Raw genomic sequence first — 22515 nt, forward strand, 5'->3', positions numbered from 1 at the left:
AAGTTTTGGCTAAATTACCAGAACTAAGAGGTAAGCGTGATCACTCTGGGGTGAGAACAGAGTGCGCTGATAATATTAGGGCCATGTCAGACACTGCGTCACAATTTGCAGAACATGAGGACGGAGAGCTTCATTCTGCGGGTGACGGTTCTGATCCAAACAAACTGGATTCAGATATTTCAAATTTTAAATTTAAGCTGGAAAACCTCCGTGTATTACTAGGGGAGGTGTTAGCGGCTCTGAATGATTGTAACACAGTTGCAATACCAGAGAAAATGTGTAGGTTGGATAAATATTTTGCGGTACCGGCGAGTACTGACGTTTTTCCTATACCTAAGAGACTTACTGAAATTGTTACTAAGGAGTGGGATAGACCCGGTGTGCCGTTCTCACCCCCTCCGATATTTAGAAAAATGTTTCCAATAGACGCCACCACACGGGACTTATGGCAAACGGTCCCTAAGGTGGAGGGAGCAGTTTCTACTTTAGCTAAGCGTACCACTATCCCGGTGGAGGATAGCTGTGCCTTTTCAGATCCAATGGATAAAAAGTTAGAGGGTTACCTTAAGAAAATGTTTGTTCAACAAGGTTTTATATTGCAACCTCTTGCATGCATTGCGCCTGTCACGGCTGCAGCAGCATTTTGGTTTGAGTCTCTGGAAGAGACACTTGAATCAGCTCCATTAGATGAGATTACACACAAGCTTAAAGCCCTTAAGTTAGCTAACTCATTTATTTCAGATGCCGTAGTACATTTAACTAAACTTACGGCTAAGAATTCCGGATTCGCCATTCAGGCACGCAGAGCACTGTGGCTAAAATCCTGGTCAGCTGACGTTACTTCTAAATCTAAATTGCTTAATATACCTTTCAAAGGGCAGACCTTATTCGGGCCCGGGTTGAAAGAAATTATCGCTGACATTATAGGAGGTAAAGGCCATGCCCTGCCTCAAGACAGAGCCAAACCTAAGGCTAGACAGTCTAATTTTCGTTCCTTTCGTAATTTCAAAGCAGGAGCAGCATCAACTTCCTCTGCACCAAAACAGGAAGGAGCTGTTGCTCGCTACAGACAAGGCTGGAGACCTAACCAGTCCTGGAACAAGGGCAAGCAGGCCAGGAAACCTGCTGCTGCCCCTAAGACAGCATGAATCGAGGGCCCCCGATCCGGGAACGGATCTAGTGGGGGGCAGACTTTCTCTCTTCGCCCAGGCTTGGGCAAGAGATGTCCAGGATCCCTGGGCGTTAGAGATCATATCTCAGGAATACCTTCTAGACTTCAAATTCTCTCCCCCAAGAGGGAGATTTCATCTGTCAAGGTTGTCAACAAACCAAATAAAGAAAGAGGCGTTTCTACGCTGCGTACAAGATCTTTTATTAATGGGAGTGATCCATCCGGTTCCGCGGTCGGAACAAGGACAAGGGTTTTACTCAAATCTGTTTGTGGTTCCCAAAAAAGAGGGAACTTTCAGGCCAATCTTGGATTTAAAGATCCTAAACAAATTCCTAAGAGTTCCATCGTTCAAAATGGAAACTATTCGGACAATTTTACCCATGATCCAAAAGGGTCAGTACATGACCACAGTGGATTTAAAGGATGCTTACCTTCACATACCGATTCACAAAGATCATTACCGGTATCTAAGGTTTGCCTTTCTAGACAGGCATTACCAGTTTGTAGCTCTTCCATTCGGATTGGCTACGGCTCCGAGAATCTTCACAAAGGTTCTGTGTGCTCTTCTGGCGGTACTAAGACCGCGAGGAATTGCGGTAGCTCCGTACCTAGACAACATTCTGATACAAGCTTCAAGCTTTCAAACTGCCAAGTCTCATACAGAGTTAGTACTGGCATTTCTAAGGTCGCATGGATGGAAGGTGAACGAAAAGAAGAGTTCTCTCTTTCCACTCACAAGAGTTCCCTTCTTGGGGACTCTTATAGATTCTGTAGAAATGAAGATTTACCTGACAGAAGACAGGTTAACAAAGCTTCAAAATGCATGCCGTGTCCTTCATTCCATTCAACACCCGGCAGTAGCTCAATGCATGGAGGTGATCGGCTTAATGGTAGCAGCAATGGACATAGTACCCTTTGCACGTCTACATCTCAGACCGCTGCAATTGTGCATGCTAAGTCAGTGGAATGGGGATTACTCAGACTTGTCCCCTACTCTGAATCTGGATCAAGAGACCAGAAATTCTCTTCTATGGTGGCTTTCTCGGCCACATCTGTCCAGGGGGATGCCATTCAGCAGGCCGGACTGGACAATTGTAACAACAGACGCCAGCCTACTAGGTTGGGGCGCTGTCTGGAATTCTCTGAAGGCTCAGGGACAATGGAATCAGGAGGAGAGTCTCCTACCAATAAACATTCTGGAATTGAGAGCAGTTCTCAATGCCCTTCTGGCTTGGCCCCAGTTAACAACTCGGGGGTTCATCAGGTTTCAGTCGGACAACATCACGACTGTAGCTTACATCAACCATCAGGGAGGGACAAGAAGCTCCCTAGCAATGATGGAAGTATCAAAGATAATTCGCTGGGCAGAGTCTCACTCTTGCCACCTGTCAGCAATCCACATCCCGGGAGTGGAGAACTGGGAGGCGGATTTCTTAAGTCGTCAGACTTTTCATCCGGGGGAGTGGGAACTTCATCCGGAGGTCTTTGCCCAAATACTTCGACGTTGGGGCAAACCAGAGATAGATCTCATGGCGTCTCGACAGAACGCCAAGCTTCCTCGTTACGGGTCCAGATCCAGGGATCCGGGAGCGGTTCTGATAGATGCTTTGACAGCACCTTGGACCTTCGGGATGGCTTATGTGTTTCCACCCTTCCCGATGCTTCCTCGATTGATTGCCAGAATCAAACAGGAGAGAGCATCAGTGATTCTAATAACGCCTGCATGGCCACGCAGGACTTGGTATGCAGATCTAGTGGACATGTCATCCTGTCCACCTTGGTCGCTACCTCTGAAACAGGACCTTCTGATCCAGGGTCCCTTCAAACATCAAAATCTAATTTCTCTGAAGCTGACTGCTTGGAAATTGAACGCTTGATTTTATCAAAACGTGGTTTTTCTGAGTCAGTTATTAATACCTTAATACAGGCTAGGAAGCCTGTTACCAGAAAGATTTACCATAAGATATGGCGCAAATACTTATATTGGTGCGAATCCAAGAGTTACTCATGGAGTAAGGTTAGGATTCCGAGGATATTGTCTTTTCTACATGAAGGTTTAGAAAAGGGTTTATCCGCTAGTTCCTTAAAGGGACAGATTTCAGCTCTGTCCATTCTTTTACACAAACGTCTGTCAGAAGTTCCGGACGTTCAAGCTTTTTGTCAGGCTTTAGCTAGGATCAAGCCTGTGTTTAAAACTGTTGCTCCACCATGGAGTTTGAACTTAGTTCTTAATGTTTTACAGGGGGTTCCGTTTGAACCTCTTCATTCCATTGATATCAAGTTGTTATCTTGGAAAGTTCTGTTTTTAATGGCGATTTCCTCGGCTCGAAGAGTCTCTGAGTTATCTGCCTTACATTGTGATTCTCCTTATCTGATTTTTCATTCAGACAAGGTAGTTCTGCGTACTAAACCTGGGTTCCTACCTAAGGTGGTCACTAACAGGAATATCAATCAAGAGATTGTGGTTACATCTTTGTGTCCTAATCCTTCTTCGAAAAAGGAACGTCTGCTACACAATCTAGATGTAGTCCGTGCCCTGAAATTTTATCTACAGGCAACTAAGGATTTTCGACAAACGTCTTCCCTGTTTGTCGTTTATTCTGGTCAGAGGAGAGGTCAAAAAGCTTCGGCTACCTCTCTCTCCTTTTGTCTTCGTAGCATAATACGGTTAGCCTATGAGACTGCTGGACAGCAGCCTCCTGAAAGAATTACAGCACATTCTACTAGAGCTGTGGCTTCCACTTGGGCCTTTAAGAATGAGGCTTCTGTTGAACAGATTTGCAAGGCTGCAACTTGGTCTTCTCTTCATACTTTTTCCAAATTTTACAAATTTGACACTTTTGCTTCTTCGGAGGCTGTTTTTGGGAGAAAGGTTCTTCAGGCAGTGGTTCCTTCCGTATAAAGAGCCTGCCTGTCCCTCCCGTCATCCGTGTACTTTAGCTTTGGTATTGGTATCCCATAAGTAATGGATGATCCGTGGACTGGATACACTTAACAAGAGAAAACATAATTTATGCTTACCTGATAAATTTATTTCTCTTGTAGTGTATCCAGTCCACGGCCCGCCCTGTCACTTTAAGGCAGGTAATTTTTCCATTAAACTTCAGTCACCACTGTACCCTATGGTTTTCCTTTCTCTGCATGTTTTCGGTCGAATGACTGGTAATGGCAGTTAGGGGAGGAGCTATATAGCAGCTCTGCTGGGTGAATCCTCTTGCACTTCCTGTTGGGGAGGAGTTAATATCCCATAAGTAATGGATGATCCGTGGACTGGATACACTACAAGAGAAATAAATTTATCAGGTAAGCATAAATTATGTTTTTCCTCTAAGTCAGGCTTATTGGCCGAATATATTGTTTGAAAAAAGGCATGGAACTGAGATACTATATCTTTAGGAGATGTATATTTTTCCCCCTTAACTTTGACAGCCCCAATATAGTTATTTTTCTTTCTACGTTTTACTAAATTGACTAGTGATTTGGCCACCTTTGGAGAGAATCTATTAAATTTAGCATTGTTATTAATATTACTTTGAATTAGTTGCTGATTTGAGAAGGTTTCTCTTTCTAACTTTCCTTTTTGATAGTCTGTCCAAATTGCATTATTAGAATTTTCTAAGTATCTTGAATATTTTTTAATTGATTAGCTAATTGGGTTTCCCTTTTCCCCTTTTATTATAGTGGAGGAATTCCCTCCATTTAGCTTGCATCCAATTTCTAAATTTAATATTTGAAAGGAGATATGGAGGAAAGTAAAAACCTGTTTTTCTTCCCTGATTGATATTTATTTGACTGATGGATAAGGAAATAATTGCATGATCTGATATCAAAATATTAGCAATGTCTGTTGAGACCTCAGCACCAAGGAGAGATTCACTGATCAAGAACATGTCAATTCTCGAAAAGTTTTTATATGTTTTAGACTCACATGTGTAAGCTTTTCATCCGGGTGTTGGAGTCTCCAGACATCTTTTAATTTAAGATTTTTAGCAAAGTTATATATACATTTAGCTTCCCTTTTATATCTATTGGCCTGAGATACTTTGAGACGGTCAAGAAATTGATTAAATATGCTATTAAAATCACCTCCGACTATAATCTGTGAATCTATAAATTTGGTGTATAGATCATTCAAAAAAACTGGGCAATGTTCATTGGGAGCATATACAGTATATATTACAAATAGTGAGCTTAAAGGGACATTAAACCCACATTTTTTCTTTCGTGATTTAGATAGAGCATGCCATTTTAAACAACTTTCTAATTTACTTCTATTATCTATTTTGCTTCATTCTCTTGATATTCTTTGCTGAATAGCATATCTAGATAGGCTCAGTAGCTGCTGATTGGTGCCTGCACATAGATGCCTCGTGTTATTGGCTCACCCATGTGCATTGCTATTTCTTTAACAAAGGATATCTAAAAAATAAAGCATATTAGATAATAGAAGTAAATTGTAAAGTTGTTTAAAATTGAATTCTCTTTCTGAATCACAAAAGAAAATTTTTGGGTTTAGTGTCCCTTTAAGCCCCTGCAAAGATAATAATTAGAAATCTGCCTTCTTTATCTATCAGCTGAGATTTTATCTCATACTCTGCGTCTTTATTAAATACACATGCCACTCCCCTTTTCCTTCCTATTGCTGGCACTGCTATCACCTCACTTATCCATCCCATCTTTAATTTATCTGCTTCCAGCTGGTTGAAATGTGTCTCCTGTATAAGAGCAATATCAGGGGAATATTAAGATTTTGTATTATTCTTTTCCTTTTAATTGGAGAAGATATGCCCCGACGTTCCATGAAAGAATTTTATACTTTATTTTCTATTTACCCTTAGTCATAGATAATACATAAAAAGAGGAAGAGAAGTGCAAATCGCGGGGGAGACGAGAAAAAAAAAAAACAACTAAAAAATGACAGCCTGTTAACCTCAAATATATAACCGATCTTATTATTCAGCACCTTGTTGTATTTTTGCATTTTTAATAAAATGTAAAGCATCTTTTGAATTATCTATTAGTATTGTCTTAGAATTATAAAATTTTTTCAATTTAGCCGGATAGATCAGTTGCTTTTATTCCCATATCTATTATTTGTGTACATAGAGGGGAGATTTCCCTTCTTTTATTCAAGGTTTCTGCAGAGAAATCCTTAAAAATCAGGATACGTTTATTATTGAATTCAAAAGGGATTTGCTTACGATATAAGGTTAAAATCTTACATCTATCTTGGAAATTCAAACCTCTTGCTATAATTGATCTTTTTAAAGTCATAGAGCCTTCCTTTAGCTTGGCGGGTCCTATTCTATGAGCTTTTTCAATAGATATTGGGAGCTGATCTGGAGGAACCCCCAGTGCCTTGGGTAGTGTTATGGAAACAAATTCTATAATATCAACAAATTCCTCAGATTCTGGAACTCCTATAAATCTTAAATTGTTTCTACGAGACCTATCTTCCAAGTCATCTATTTGCATTTGTAGGGTCTGTATTAGTTTGGCTTTGCGAGTTTAGCGAGGATTGCTGGCTAAATTGTAGGTCGTCTATATCGGAAATTCTAGTTTCAATCTCTGAAAGTCTATTTATCACAGTATAATATTAATGTGTATCAGATGATATGCCAGTGTGTATATGTGAGTTATTAGTTATACATGTGTGTTACTCAGTATCACAGTATAATACTCATGTGTATCAGATGATATGACAGTGTGTATGTGAGTTATTAGTTATACACGTGTGTTACTCAGTATTACAGTATAATACTCATGTGTATCAGATGATATAACAGTGTGTATATGTGAGTTATTAGTTATATACGTGTGTTACTCAGTATTACAGTATAATACTCGTGTATCAGATGATATAACAGTATGTATGTGAGTTATTAGTTATACACGTGTGTTACTCAGTATCACAGTATAATACTCATGTGTATCAGATGATATGACAGTGTGTATGTGAGTTATTAGTTATACACATGTATTACTCAGTATCACAGTATAATACTCATGTGTATCAGATGATATGACAGTGTGTATGTGAGTTATTAGTTATACACGTGTTACTCAGTATCACAGTATAATACTCATGTGTATCAGATGATATGACAGTGTATATGTGAGTTATTAGTTATACAGGTGTGTTACTCAGTATCACAGTATAATACTCGTGTATCAGATGATATGACAGTGTGTATGTGTTATTAGTTATACACGTGTGTTACTCAGTATTACAGTATAATACACATGTGTATCAGATGATATGACAGTGTGTATATGTGAGTTATTAGTTATACACGTGTTACTCAGTATCACAGTATAATACTCATGTGTATCAGATGATATGACAGTATGTATGTGAGTTATTAGTTATACACGTGTGTTACTCAGTATCACAGTATAATACTTGTGTATCAGATGATATGACAGTGTGTATGTGAGTTATTAGTTATACACGTGTGTTACTCAGTATCACAGTATAATACTTGTGTATCAGATGATATGACAGTGTGTATGTGAGTTATTAGTTATACACGTGTGTTACTCAGTATCCCAGTATAATACTCATGTGTATCAGATGATATAACAGTGTGTATATGCGAGTTATTAGTTATACATGTGAGTTACTCAGTATCACAGTATAATACTCATGTGTATCAGATGATATAACAGTGTGTATGTGTGAGTTATTAGTTATACACGTGTGTTACTCAGTATTACAGTATAATACTCATGTGTATCAGATGATATAACAGTGTGTATGTGTGAGTTATTAGTTATACACGTGTGTTACTCAGTATTACAGTATAATACTCATGTGTATCAGATGATATGACAATGTGTATATGTGAGTTATTAGTTATACACGTGTGTTACTCAGTATCACAGTATAATACTCATGTGTATCAGATGATATGACAATGTGTATATGTGAGTTATTAGTTATACACGTGTGTTACTCAGTATCACAGTATAATACTCATGTGTATCAGATGATATAACAGTGTGTATGTGTGAGTTATTAGTTATACACGTGTGTTACTCAGTATTACAGTATAATACTCATGTGTATCAGATGATATAACTGTGTGTATGTGTGAGTTATTAGTTATACACGTGTGTTACTCAGTATCACTGTATAATACTCATGTGTATCAGATGATATGACAGTGTGTATGTGAGTTATTAGTTATACACGTGTGTTACTCAGTATTACAGTATAATAGTAATGTGTATCAGATGATATGACAGTGTGTATGTGAGTTATTAGTTATACACGTGTGTTACTCAGTATTACAGTATAATACTCATGTGTATCAGATGATATAACTGTGTGTATGTGTGAGTTATTAGTTATACACGTGTGTTACTCAGTATCACTGTATAATACTCATGTGTATCAGATGATATGACAGTGTGTATGTGTGAGTTATTAGTTATACACGTGTGTTACTCAGTATCACTGTATAATACTCATGTGTATCAGATGATATGACAGTGTGTATGTGAGTTATTAGTTATACACGTGTGTTACTCAGTATTACAGTATAATAGTCAGGTGTATCAGATGATATAACAGTGTGTATGTGTGAGTTATTAGTTATACACGTGTGTTACTCAGTATCACTGTATAATACTCATGTGTATCAGATGATATGACAGTGTGTATGTGAGTTATTAGTTATACACGTGTGTTACTCAGTATTACAGTATAATAGTAATGTGTATCAGATGATATGACAGTGTGTATGTGAGTTATTAGTTATACACGTGTGTTACTCAGTATTACAGTATAATACACATGTGTATCAGATGATATGACAGTGTGTATATGTGAGTTATTAGTTATACACGTGTGTTACTCAGTATTACAGTATAATACTCGTGTATCAGATGATATGACAGTGTGTATATGTGAGTTATTAGTTATACACGTGTGTTACTCAGTATTACAGTATAATACTCATGTTTATCAGATGATATGACAGTGTGTATATTTGAGTTATTAGTTATACACGTCTGTTACTCAGTATCACAGTATAATACTCATGTGTATCAGATGATATGACAGTATGTATGTGAGTTATTAGTTATACACGTGTGTTACTCAGTATCACAGTATAATACTCATGTGTATCAGATGATATAAAAGTGTGTATATGTGAGTTATTAGTTATACACGTGTGTTACTCAGTATCACAGTATAATACTCATGTGTATCAGATGATATAAAAGTGTGTATATGTGAGTTATTTATACACGTGTGTTACTCAGTATCACAGTATAATACTCATGTGTATCAGATGATATAACAGTGTGTATGTGTGAGTTATTAGTTATACACGTGTGTTACTCAGTATTACAGTATAATACTCATGTGTATCAGATGATATAACAGTGTGTATGTGTGAGTTATTAGTTATACACGTGTTACTCAGTATCACAGTATAATACTCATGTGTATCAGAAGATATGACAGTGTGTATGTGAGTTATTAGTTATACACGTGTGTTACTCAGTATCAGAGTATAATACTCATGTGTCTCAGATAATATAACAGTGTGTATGTGAGTTATTAGTTATACACGTGTGTTACTCAGTATCACAGTATAATACTCATGTGTCTCAGATGATATGACAGTGTGTATGTGAGTTATTAGTTATACACGTGTGTTACTCAGTATCACAGTATAATACTCATGTGTCTCAGATGATATGACAGTGTGTATGTGAGTTATTAGTTATACACGTGTGTTACTCAGTATTACAGTATAATACTCATGTGTATCAGATGATATAACAGTGTGTATGTGTGAGTTATTAGTTATACACGTGTTACTCAGTATCACAGTATAATACTCATGTGTATCAGAAGATATGACAGTGTGTATGTGAGTTATTAGTTATACACGTGTGTTACTCAGTATCAGAGTATAATACTCATGTGTCTCAGATAATATAACAGTGTGTATGTGAGTTATTAGTTATACACGTGTGTTACTCAGTATCACAGTATAATACTCATGTGTCTCAGATGATATGACAGTGTGTATGTGAGTTATTAGTTATACACGTGTGTTACTCAGTATCACAGTATAATACTCATGTGTCTCAGATGATATGACAGTGTGTATGTGAGTTATTAGTTATACACGTATGTTACTCAGTATCACAGTATAATACTCATGTGTATCAGATGATATGACAGTGTGTATGTGAGTTATTATTTATACACGTGTGTTACTCAGTATCACAGTATAATACTCATGTGTCTCAGATGATATGACAGTGTGTATGTGAGTTATTAGTTATACACGTGTGTTACTCAGTATCACAGTATAATACTCATGTGTCTCAGATGATATGACAGTGTGTATGTGAGTTATTAGTTATACACGTGTGTTACTCAGTATCACAGTATAATACTCATGTGTATCAGATGATATGACAGTGTGTATATGTGAGTTATTAGTTATACACGTGTGTTACTCAGTATCACAGTATAATACTCATGTGTATCAGATGATATGACAGTGTGTATATGTGAGTTATTAGTTATACACGTGTGTTACTCAGTATCACAGTATAATACTCATGTGTATCAGATGATATGACAGTATGTATGTGAGTTATTAGTTATACACGTGTGTTACTCAGTATCACAGTATAATACTCATGTGTATCAGATGATATAACAGTGTGTATGTGTGAGTTATTAGTTATACACGTGTTACTCAGTATCACAGTATAATACTCATGTGTCTCAGATGATATGACAGTGTGTATATGTGAGTTATTAGTTATACATGTGTGTTACTCAGTATTACAGTATAATACTCATGTGTATCAGATGATATGACAGTGTGTATATGTGAGTTATTAATTATACACGTGTGTTACTCAGTATCACAGTATAATACTCATGTGTATCAGATGATATAACAGTGTGTATGTGTGAGTTATTAGTTATACACGTGTTACTCAGTATCACAGTATAATACTCATGTGTATTAGATGATATGACTGTGTATATGTGAGTTATTAGTTATACACGTGTTTTACTCAGTATCACAGTATAATACTCATGTGTATCAGATGATATGACAGTGTGTATGTGAGTTATTAGTTATACACGTGTGTTACTCAGTATCACAGTATAATACTCATGTGTATCAGATGATATGACAGTGTGTATGTGAGTTATTAGTTATACACGTGTGTTACTCAGTATCACAGTATAATACTCGTGTATCAGATGATATGACAGTGTGTATGTGAGTTATTAGTTATACACGTGTGTTACTCAGTATCACAGTATAATACTTATGTGTATCAGTTGATATAACAGTGTGTATATGTGAGTTATTAGTTATACACGTGTTTTACTCAGTATCACAGTATAATACTCATGTGTATCAGTTGATATAACGGTGTGTATGGGAGTTATTAGTTATACACGTGTGTTACTCAGTATCACAGTATAATACTCATGTGTCTCAGATGATATGACAGTGTGTATGTGAGTTATTAGTTATACACGTGTGTTACTCAGTATCACAGTATAATACTCATGTGTATCAGATAATATAACAGTGTGTATGTGAGTTATTAGTTATACAGGTGTGTTACTCAGTATCACAGTATAATACTCATGTGTATCAGTTGATATAACAGTGTGTATGTGAGTTATTAGTTATACACGTGTGTTACTCAGTATCACAGTATAATACTCATGTGTCTCAGATGATATGACAGTGTGTATGTGAGTTATTAGTTATACACGTGTGTTACTCAGTATCACAGTATAATACTCATGTGTCTCAGATAATATAACAGTGTGTATGTGTGTTTGAGTTATTAGTTATACATGTGGTGTTTTTCGGGAACATTTCTAATGGATTGGAATGATTCACTGTTTGCAGAACAACCCACAGGGTGAAAGGTAATATACAGCAAGGTTTTAGTTATAACACTACATTACGTATCTCATGTTGTAATTAAATTGTGGGATACCTTGTGGGTTATGGTGTGTTCTCTGAGCGCAGCCTTCTCACGCTTACCCTTACGTGTTAGATAAAAAGATTAGCCAGATACTGCACTCATTAGGCTGCCAAATAGGTAGCACAGCTGTATTTGATAATTTACCATTAGATATAAAGATTATCTTCACATAGTCTGGTGTGCTCTCATGATGCAGCTTCATCTCGTACCAATTAACCCTTGCAATGCTGCCTTCTCTCACCAACATCTCCTCCTCTAGGTGTTGGGAAAAGCAGTCTGTTGCTGAGATTCGCTGATAACTCGTTCTCTGGTATGTATGACGCAGTGCTTGCTTTGTGTCGTCCTTATGCTGAGTTCTCTCTTTCCCTCTGTTCCTTACTGTTTCTCCCACTGTTTCTTCTTGTGTTCCTCTCTGTTTCTCCCTCTGGTTCTCCCTCTGTTCTTCACTGGTTCTGCCTCTGTTCCTCATGGTTCTGGTTCCTTTCTTCTAGCTCTCTTTCTGTCTATATGTCTTTTTTGTCTCTATAATCTAACTTTTCTTCTAATGGCAGTGAGGGTCCATGAACAAATTCATAACCTATGGGAAATACTTCACCTGCCACCAGGAGAAGGCAGACACCGCAAACAGAACATTGAAATATCCCTCCCACTTCTCCTACTCTTAAGGTGTGGGATAGTGAGCCTGTGCCGCCAGTGTCTCCAGCACAAGGAGGAGGAATTTGGAAAGATACTATGAAGACGGTGTGGGGTTAAGTGCCACTTGGAGAGCAGTTTGTAATTAATTTTTGCTATTACCAGTGATATGGATGATTTTTTTTATCTCGTTACAAATGTGGCTCCTTTGGGTGTCTGTCAGATTGATCTCTAGGCATATAGGACGTTTTTTTGGCAGGAAAGGAACCTCTTAGTATCTTATATATTATGGAGCTATGAGACCTGCATATTGATGGGGTTTTACACAAGGTTTCAAGGGGAGTAAGTGGCCTAGTAAGGTCGTGCTTATAGGAGCTAGTGGATATGGCATGTCTCACTTGCAGATAGGGAAACCAGAGATGGAATGGAGATCCAAATAATTGGGAAAGCTCTAATTATTATTATGCCTTTGGATTATGCCTTTGTCTAGCACCATGTGTACTAGGATGTTTGTGGGTAAACCTGCGACGTTTGGTGTGTGTATCGTATGTGGTTTTAATAAACTCAGGTTATTGAGGAGAGGGGTAACGGGGAGATGGCTGATTGGATATTGACTTAGCATGGGCTAAGACCCTATCCCATACTCGTAATGTAGCTGCAACGTAGTAATTTGTGTTAACTTCTGAAGATCTGGCTTTGGGTTGGATCCATTACATATCTCCTAGGTTATGTCCTCCTATCAGGAAGAATTCCAGTTAAACCCAGGGTTTGTTTGGCTGGGAATGTTTCCACGCAGTTATGCCCGCTATATGTGCCGATTTATAATAATCTAAAAGGTTTGGGACACCCAAACTTCCGTGTTCTCTACTAAGGTATAGCGTATTTTTGGCAACTCTGGTTCTTTTTTGTGCCCATATGAATGTTTAAAATAGTTTTTTGTGTTTCGTTAAATATTGAAGGGGATGGCCTAAAGGGAGGACTTGAAACAGGTACAGGAATTTAGAGAGAAGATTCATTTTTATGGCGTTAACACGCCCCATCTAGGAGAGATGGCCTCGGTTGTGCCATGTCTCAAGGGTAGACCGAGACTCCCTCTGAAGGGGAGTATAATTGAGGTAAAAAAGATCTGGTTGACTGGAGGAGATATCAATTCCCAGGTAGCGTATCTTATTTGTAATTTGGAAATTGGTATACGTTGAGATAAATCGGGATTCTTTCTCTGAGATATTTAAGGGCATTAACATTGATTTCCCCATGTTAATAGAAAAGTTTGAAACCTGTTTGTAATCATCTTGCTCTGCGAGAAGGGTAGGTAGTGAGGTGATCGGGGAGTGAATTGTAAATATGTCATCTGCATAAAGTAGGCATTTTTGTTGTGCCTCTCCAAAGGAGATACTGTAACGCTTGTGGGATACTCCTCTATCAGACCAAACTCGGTCAGTAGTCTTGTTATCCCGGCATCGAGCCGGAATGATAGGGAATATCCCAGAGCAGAGAAAGTTAGTGAGATGAGGAAGGCAGCACTCACCACAGGCAGGACAGTCCCCAGTGGCAACAGCAGAGCAGTCCAAGGATGAACCGCTAGAATGGTCAGGCAGGCAAGGTCTGGCAACAGCAAAGCAGTCCAAGGATAAACCACTAGAATGGTCATTCAGGCAGGGTTTGGCAACAGCAAAGCAGTCCAGCAGTTGAAGGGTTAAGGCAGGTAGAGTAGACAGACAGGCAGGTTCAGCAACAGTAATCAATTCAGCAGATTTAAGGGTTAAGGCAGGTAGCGTAATCAGACAGGCAGGTTCAGCAACAGAGATCAATAGGCAGTAAGAAAGAATGATCTGTCACACCCAGGAGCACACAAAGTAACATCTATACTTGGGCAGTGACAGATCGTTAGGGAATCATTTAAATAGGCGCAGGATTCGCGCCACTGAGCTCCGACCAGCATCAGGAGCGTGTGGTGATGACGTCAGCACTGCACGCATCCTGAGCCGACACTGCCCCTGGCAACGAGCAGGGAAGGAGACGCCGCGCACCTAGCAACGGCTAGAGTGGCACGGCGTGACAGATACCCTGTGTTTTAGTATTGTTTCTAATTCTAGATGCCAGTGCTTCCACCACCAGAGCAATCAGGGGACAAAGGGGGCATCCTTGACGCGTACAATGGTTTAATGTGAATCTGTTGGGATAGTGTGTTGTTAGCATTAATTCGGGCATTAGGATTATGATATAATGCTTTTAATCTGGCAATTAATGCGACCAAGAAGCCAAACTTCAACAGTGTGGCCCAGAGGAAATCCCAGTCCACCCTGTTGAAGGCTTTTTCAGCATATGTGGATAATAGGATTAGGGTTTTTGTTAGAGGACTCAGCAGAGAACATGGTTTGTAATACACGGATAGTATTATCTTTGGCTTCCCTAGCAGGGATGTGAATAAGAGTGGGGAGTATTCTATTTATTCTTGTTGCTAATAATTTTGTGTATAGCTTAATGTCAATAGTAATTAAAGATATGGGCCGGTAATTGGTGACCTGTTCCGCCGACTTCCCTGGTTTTGGAATGATAGAAATTGTGGCCTCTAACAAAGACTGCAGCAAGTTGCATGTAATGTCAATGGAATTATACATTTTAAGGAGTTGAGGACTTAGCTGGGATTTGAACAAGTGGTAGAATTTGGGAGTGAACCCATCTGGGCCCCAGGTCTTTTCCCTGAGGAAGATCTTCGATGGCTATAAGGAGTTCTTGTAAGGTGAACTGCGGGTCTAAGTACTCGAAGCTCTCCTTGGATAAAGAGGGGCGTTGAGTCTGCAAAAGGTATTTATTAATTAATCTTTAGTTATGGTTAGTTTATGGTTAGGGTTTAAAGTTGGGAGATTATATATGGAGGAGTAGTATTCCGCAAATTGATTAACTAAGCTTGTATTGGTAGTATGCGAGAATCCAGAGGAATCCACTATTTCAGTAATAAAGGACTTAAAGCTTTTCTTTTTGAGGGATCTGGCCAAAAGACGCCTCTCTTTATTACTTTCAATGAAATTTTTTTATTTTGTTGTGAGTGCGCGGAGGTAAGCATTTTTAATCAGGTAATGGTTGAGGGCTTCCCTAGCTTGTTGCGACTGTAGCAAGAGTTGTGGAGATTTGGGGTTTCGTTTTAACGCTCTTTCACTGTTGTGAAAGTCTGAAGTTAGTGTTGAGTAGAGTGCCGCTCTCTGTTTGCGTTGCTTATGTGTGTGACTCATTATCACACCTCTAATTTAGCATTTGCATGCTTCCCAATTATTAGTTGTTGAGGTTGCTACAGGGTCGTTGAAACTAAAAGACTTGGTTTTTTTTTCTACTATATCAGTGGTCATCAAAGGATCGGAGAAGATTTGGTCATTAAGTTTCCAAAGCTGTTGGTGTTGAGGTTTTGAGGACCATTTAAAAGTGGAGCTGACCATGCTATGGTCGGACCATGCAGTGGGGTGCAGTCTGGAATCTGAGGGTGGTCAACATGCTTTGGTCACAGAAGATATAATCCAATGGGTATAGGAGCGCTGTGGGTTGGAGAAAAATGTAAAGTCTTTGGTAGTAGGGGGCATTATTCTCCACGTGTCAAAGAAGGGTAAGGTCCGAATTGCCTGCCAGTTGGCTTTTATTTGGCTGTTCCGGATATAGGATTTGCCCGTGGATGTGTCTATGGCTGGATTAGTGGGAAAATTTTAAGTCTCCCCCTAATAATAATATAGGGCCTTTGGAGATGTCAATTAGTTGATTGGTAACTTTACGAAAGAAGAAGGGTGCAGGGTGAATGGGAGCATGTATATTGGCCAGAATGAAAGGCCTACCATAATAAAGCCCCACTAAGATCAATATTCTGCACTTTTGGTCTTGATATTTTTGTAGAAGTTTGAAAGATGTTCCTTTCCTAAATGAGATGCTCACCCCATTGTGTTTTGTCGGGCCAGATTTCAGGTAATGCTGATCGTAGTAGAGGGGTGATAGAGCGGGTTCATCTGTTTTTCTAAAATGTGTTTCTTGAATCATGATGATGTCTACTTGCTTTTTGTAGAAGTCGTGAAATGCTATGAGCGCTTTTGCTGAGAAAAAAAAGCCTTTTACATTTTGCGTAGCAACTTTAAAAGAGCTGACAGGGGGAAGAGGGGCCATGAATGCCTGGATAATGTCCTATGTGAGAGGTGTTATCGGGTAATACTAAGACAATTTGCTATTGCTGTAATTGGACTGTGTTCTGTACTTGAATTAAGTGCTTACAAATATTAAATAAATTACCAAAAAGTAGAACAGGGGGGACAAGAAGGTTCGGGAGAAAAGAAGTGTAGGGTAAGGTAGGAAAATAAGGGAAAGGGAACAAAAAGGAGGGATACTTGGCGGACTAAAGCCCAACCAGTAAATGCAGAAGGAGAGGAAAAGAAGTGTAACAATAGGGGGAAATACGACCCAACGGAGCCCACTCCAACAGGTAAGCAAACGGTTAATGACACATTAGAAAACATGCCCTCAATAACAGTATAACATATCGCAACATTATTCACAGTACCGGAACATGCTGAATCTGAACAGTTTTGGACTAAAATAGGTAGATGAGCTAATATGCAAATCAAAATAAGGACTTAAAGTGTGGTACAGTAATGTCAAGGACATTATTTAAGCTAAACAGTTTTATATATTATTGAAGAAAAACAAAGAGAACAATTGGAGCTGAGTGAATACAGATATGCAACAATTTTCACAACAGTTTGACAGGTTGAGTCTAAGTATTGTAAATTTAAGAACAAACAGTAGAAAGTCTACAACATTAGGTGTGGATCAGTAAATGGATTGCATATCTCTAATGTCTATAACTGAAAACAGAAGGTAGGTTGTAGTTATAGTTGTCTATCAGTGTTAATTTCGTCGACTAAAACTAGACTAAAATGACTATAAAACTAAAGAAATTCTAATGACTAAAATACGACTAAAACTAAAATGACATTTTAGTCAAGACTATGACTAAAACTAAATCAAAATGACATTTTAGTCAAAAGACTATGACTAAAACTAAATCAAAATTTGCTGACAAAAACATTTTATGCAAGTTGTTATAATCCATCCATATTCAATTACTGCTCTTTTGTAAAATTTACGAAACTTCATTTTATTAAATTTTAAGATAAAGACATGTTATATACCACAACAGTTAAATCTGTTAAATCTGTATTGCATGTTCAAACCTTAATACCATAAAAGAAAACAGGTTAATAAACCTTTACTCCAGGAGTTTATAATAAGTTTGGAAGTTCTAGAGCAGTGCTAATATTGTTGCCGAAACATTTTTGAATCTGTGAACAATCAATTGATTCTTCCTATAGAAATAAGCATAACCCACAAGTATGGGTTTAAGTTATGCTGTGCCTGTGCTAGCTGCAGAAACTTTTTGTTGTGTTGAGTTTCTTAATACTTGTTTTAATTATTAACAGAGAACTGTTAAAGTTTTTAATATATTGGGTAATATGTTCAATACAGCCAATACAGTTTACATTTTTTTATATTTTAAAGTTGCACTTCTGTTTGTTTATGAAACTTGGTTTTATTTAATTTTAAGTTTAATAAAGATGTTACATATCACAACGGCTAAATCGGTGTCTGTATTGCATGTTTAAACCTTAATACCATAAATATTAACAGGTGTTATGTTTACTCCTGGAGTATGTAATCAGTTTGCAAATGATAGAGAAATGCTTAAATAATGCATTACACTTTAACTAAACCCCTTAGATTTTAGTTGACTAAAATCTACTGGAGATTTAGTCGACTAAAATGTATTGGAGATTCAGTCGACTAAAACTAGACTAAAACTAAAACAATTCAGATGACTAAAATATGACTAAAACTAAAATGGCATTTTAGTCAAAAGACTAAAACTAAGACTAAATTGAAACTTGCCGTCAAAATTAACACTGTTGTCTATATGAGTGGTTTTATCACCAATTCTAGCTAAAGGTAACCATACTCACTAACTCTGATGGTCTCGGATAGTGTTGCTCTAATTCAAGTAGTTTCCAAAGGATTAGATGGGTCAATACATTGCTTCTTCTTGGTTATTTTGCTTGCAGTGTCGGACCACAGTCTTCTCTGTGGTCTAGGTGGCAAAGGATTTTCTTTTGTTGCGGAGGAATTCAGTATTTCTGGGAGAGGGAGACCCAGCTGGTTGCAAAAGTCAGCTGCATTGGTTGGATTAGAGCATTTGTAGCGTTTCCCATTTTTGATAATTTTGAGGCAGATTGGAAAGCCCCATCTGTAAGGGATTTTTAGGGATCGCAGATGTGTCGTGAGGAAGGCATACTCACTTCTCATTTGAAGCGTCCTTGCAGAGAGATCTTGGAAAATCTGAATTTTAGCGCTCAAGTAGGAGAAGTTAGGTTGCGACCTTGCTAGCTAATATATTTTCTCTTGTAAGATGTATCGAGTCCACGGATTCATCCATACTTGTGGGATATTCTCCTTCCCAACAGGAAGTGGCAGAGAGAGCACCCACAGCAGAGCTGTCTATATAGCTCCACCCCCAAGTCATTCTCTCTGCCTGCTTAAAGGGACAGTATACACCAGAATTGTTATTGTTTAAAAAGATAGATACTCCCTTTATTACCCATTCCCCAGTTTTGCATAACCAACACTGTTATATTAATACACTTTTTACCTCTGTGATTACCTTGTATCTAAGCCTCTGCAGACTGCCTCCTTATCTCAGTGCTTTTGACAGACATGCAGTTTAGTCAATCAGTGCAGACTCCTAAATAACTCCACGGGAGTGAGCACACTGTTATCTATATGACACACATGAACTAGTACTGTCTAACTGTAAAAAACTTTCAATATGCTCTGAGCTAAGGGGCGGTTTTCAACAGTTAGAAATCAGTTTGAGCCTAGCTAGGTTTAGCTTTTCAAAAATACCACCAAGGGAACAAAGCAAATTCAATGATAAAAGTCAATTGGAAAGTTGTTTAAAATTGCATGCCCTGTCTGAATCATGAAAGTTTTTTTTGGACTTGACTGTCCCTTTAACTGCTAGGAAGGGCAAAGTGAGTGTGGTGACAGAAATGTTTAGTTTTTATTTTCTCAAGCAAAGGTTTGTTATTTTAAATGGTACCGGTGTGTACTATTTACTCTCTGGCAGAAAAGAGATGAATATTTCTGCAGGGAGGATGATGATTTTAGCATTTTGTAACTAAAATCAGCTGCTGTTCTCACTGGGGCTGAAGAGTACAGGAAAACTTCAGTTGGGGGAACAGTTTGCAGGCTAAACTGCATATGAGGTATGTTCAGTCTAATTTTTTCTAGACAGACTGTGTTATTTCTAGAAAAGGCTGGCAATATCCCCATGAGGGAAGGGTAAGCTGTATTCAGAGACTTAGTAAGAATCCCAGCTTGCACAAAGGGCTCATTAGTTACTGGTGACACTGATAAGAAAAAACGTTTTTATTATTGCAATAACGTTTTTTTGAGGGACTTTAAGGGGTCTTTGTGGCTTGTTTATGGGTTATTAACCCACATGGCTAGTTTAGGAAACACTCTGTTGGGTTTCTTTTAGGCCCCATGACATCGAGTGAGGTGGGAGGAGCCTATTTTCGCGCCTCAATTGCGCAGTTTCTTTTCCTCATAGACATCCAACTGCTTCTCCAGAGGGTCCTGCTGTGTTTGAGGGCTGTAAAGAAGGTTTTTTCCCCACAAATCGTTCATAAAGGGCAGGTAGGCGCCACAGCAGAGCTGTGGCAAGGTGCTGAACGTTTTTTACCGTTTTTTTTACGTTTTGTCAATCCGGTTTTTACGTTAAGGGGTTAATTGTTTATTTGCATAGCTGTGCAAAGTTACTAAGGCTTTATGATGCTACTGTAAAAATGTCGTTGAGTTTACTGCTTTTTTACACTGTTTTGCAGAGTTTGTGCAGCTTTTTTTCACTTAAAGGCACAGTACCGTTTTTTTCTAAGTATTATTTACTTTGAATAAAGTGTTTTCCAAGCTTGCTTGTTTCATTACTAGCCTGTTTAACATGTCTGACACTAAGGAAAATCCTTGTTTAATGTGTTTAGAAGCCATTGTGGAACCCCCTCTTAGAATGTGTCCCACTTGCACTGTTATGTCTATAAATTATAAAGAGCATATTTTAGCAATGAAAAATATAGCAATAGATGATTCTCAGACAGAAGGAAATGAGTTTTTGACATCTAGCTCTCCCCAAGTGTCACAACCAGTAACGCCCGCACAAGTGACGCAAAGTACCTCTAATGCGTCAAATTCATTTACTTTACAAGACATGGCCACAGTTATGAATAAAACCCTCACAGAGGTTTTTTCTAAACTGCCTGGTTTACAAGGAAAGCGTGACAGCTCTGGGTTAAGTAAAGCTGAGCAGTCTGACGCTTTAGTAGCCGTATCTGATATACCCTCACAATGTTCTGAAGTAGGGGTAAGGGATTTGTTATCTGAGAGAGAAATTTCTGATTCAGGAAAGACACTCCCTCAGACAGATTCTGACATGACGGCCTTTAAATTTAAGCTTGAACACCTCCGCTTATTGCTCAGGGAGGTATTAGCGACTCTAGATGATTGTGACCCCATAGTGGTCCCAGAGAAATTGTGTAAAATGGACAAATACTTAGAGGTTCCTGTTTACACTGATGTTTTTCCAGTCCCTAAGAGGATTGTGAATATTGTTACTAAGGAGAGGGATAAACCAGGTATTCCATTTGCTCCCCCTCCTGTTTTTAAGAAAATGTTTCCCATATCTGACACCATGCGGGACTCGTGGCAGACGGTTCCTAAGGTGGAGGGAGCTATTTCTATACTATCTAAGCGTACAACTATACCTATCGAAGACAGTTGTGCTTTCAAAGATCCTATGGATAAAAAATGAGAGGGTCTCCTGAAGAAAATTTTTGTTAATCAAGGTTTTCTTCTCCAACCTATTGCGTGCATTGTTCCTGTAACTACTGCAGCTGCCTTCTGGTTCGAGGCTCTAGAAGAGGCTCTTCAGATGGAGACTCCATTAGAGGATATTATGGATAGAATTAAGGCTCTTAAGTTGGCTAATTCTTTCATTACAAATGTCGCTTTCCAACTGGCTAAGTTAGCGGCAAAGAATTCAGGTTTTGCCATTTTAGCACGCAGGGCGTTATGGCTTAAGTCCTGGTCTGCTGATGTATCATCAAAATCTAAACTTTTGAACATCCCTTTCAAAAGAAAGACCCTATTCGGGCCTGAACTGAAAGAGATTATTTCAGACATCACTGGAGGGAAAGGCCATGCTCTCCCTCAGGATAAGACTAATAAATTGAGGACCAAACAAAATAATTTTTGTTCCTTTCGGAATTTCAAGGGTGGTCCCGCTTCAGCTTCCCCTGCTGCAAAGCAAGAGGGGAATTTTGCCCAATCCAAGTCAGTCTGGAGACCTAACGAGGCTTGGAACAAGGGCAAACAGGCCAAGAAGCCTGCAGCTGCCTCTAAGACAGCATGAAGGGGTAGCCCCCGATCCGGGACCGGATCTAGTAGGGGGCAGACTATCTCTCTTCGCTCAGGCTTGGGCAAGAGATGTCCATGATTCCTGAGCTTTAGAAATTGTGTCCCAGGGATATCTTCTGGACTTCAAAGACTCTCCCCCAAGGGGGAGGTTTCACACTTCTCAATTGTCTGCAAACCAGACAAAGAGAGAGGCGTTCTTACGCTGTGTAGAAGACCTACAT

At 38.6% G+C, this 22515-nt stretch overlaps 1 protein-coding gene across 2 annotated transcripts in view; it reads left to right on the forward strand.

Annotated features, from left to right (window-relative positions):
• Positions 1-22515, forward strand: part of LOC128641966 (ras-related protein Rab-35) — a 164166-nt gene that overhangs the window by 20402 nt on the left and 121249 nt on the right. The window contains exon 2 of one of the 2 annotated variants that reach the window (XM_053694579.1): positions 12429-12479. The exons of the other annotated variant lie outside the window; for it this stretch is intronic. Within the exon in view, the coding sequence (XP_053550554.1) occupies positions 12429-12479 (51 nt within the window). The remainder of the gene's footprint in view (positions 1-12428; positions 12480-22515) is intronic. 2 annotated transcript variants of the gene reach the window in all.

Source organism: Bombina bombina, chromosome 11 (genome assembly GCF_027579735.1).
Source record: "Bombina bombina isolate aBomBom1 chromosome 11, aBomBom1.pri, whole genome shotgun sequence".
Classification (NCBI taxonomy): Eukaryota; Metazoa; Chordata; class Amphibia; order Anura; family Bombinatoridae; genus Bombina; species Bombina bombina.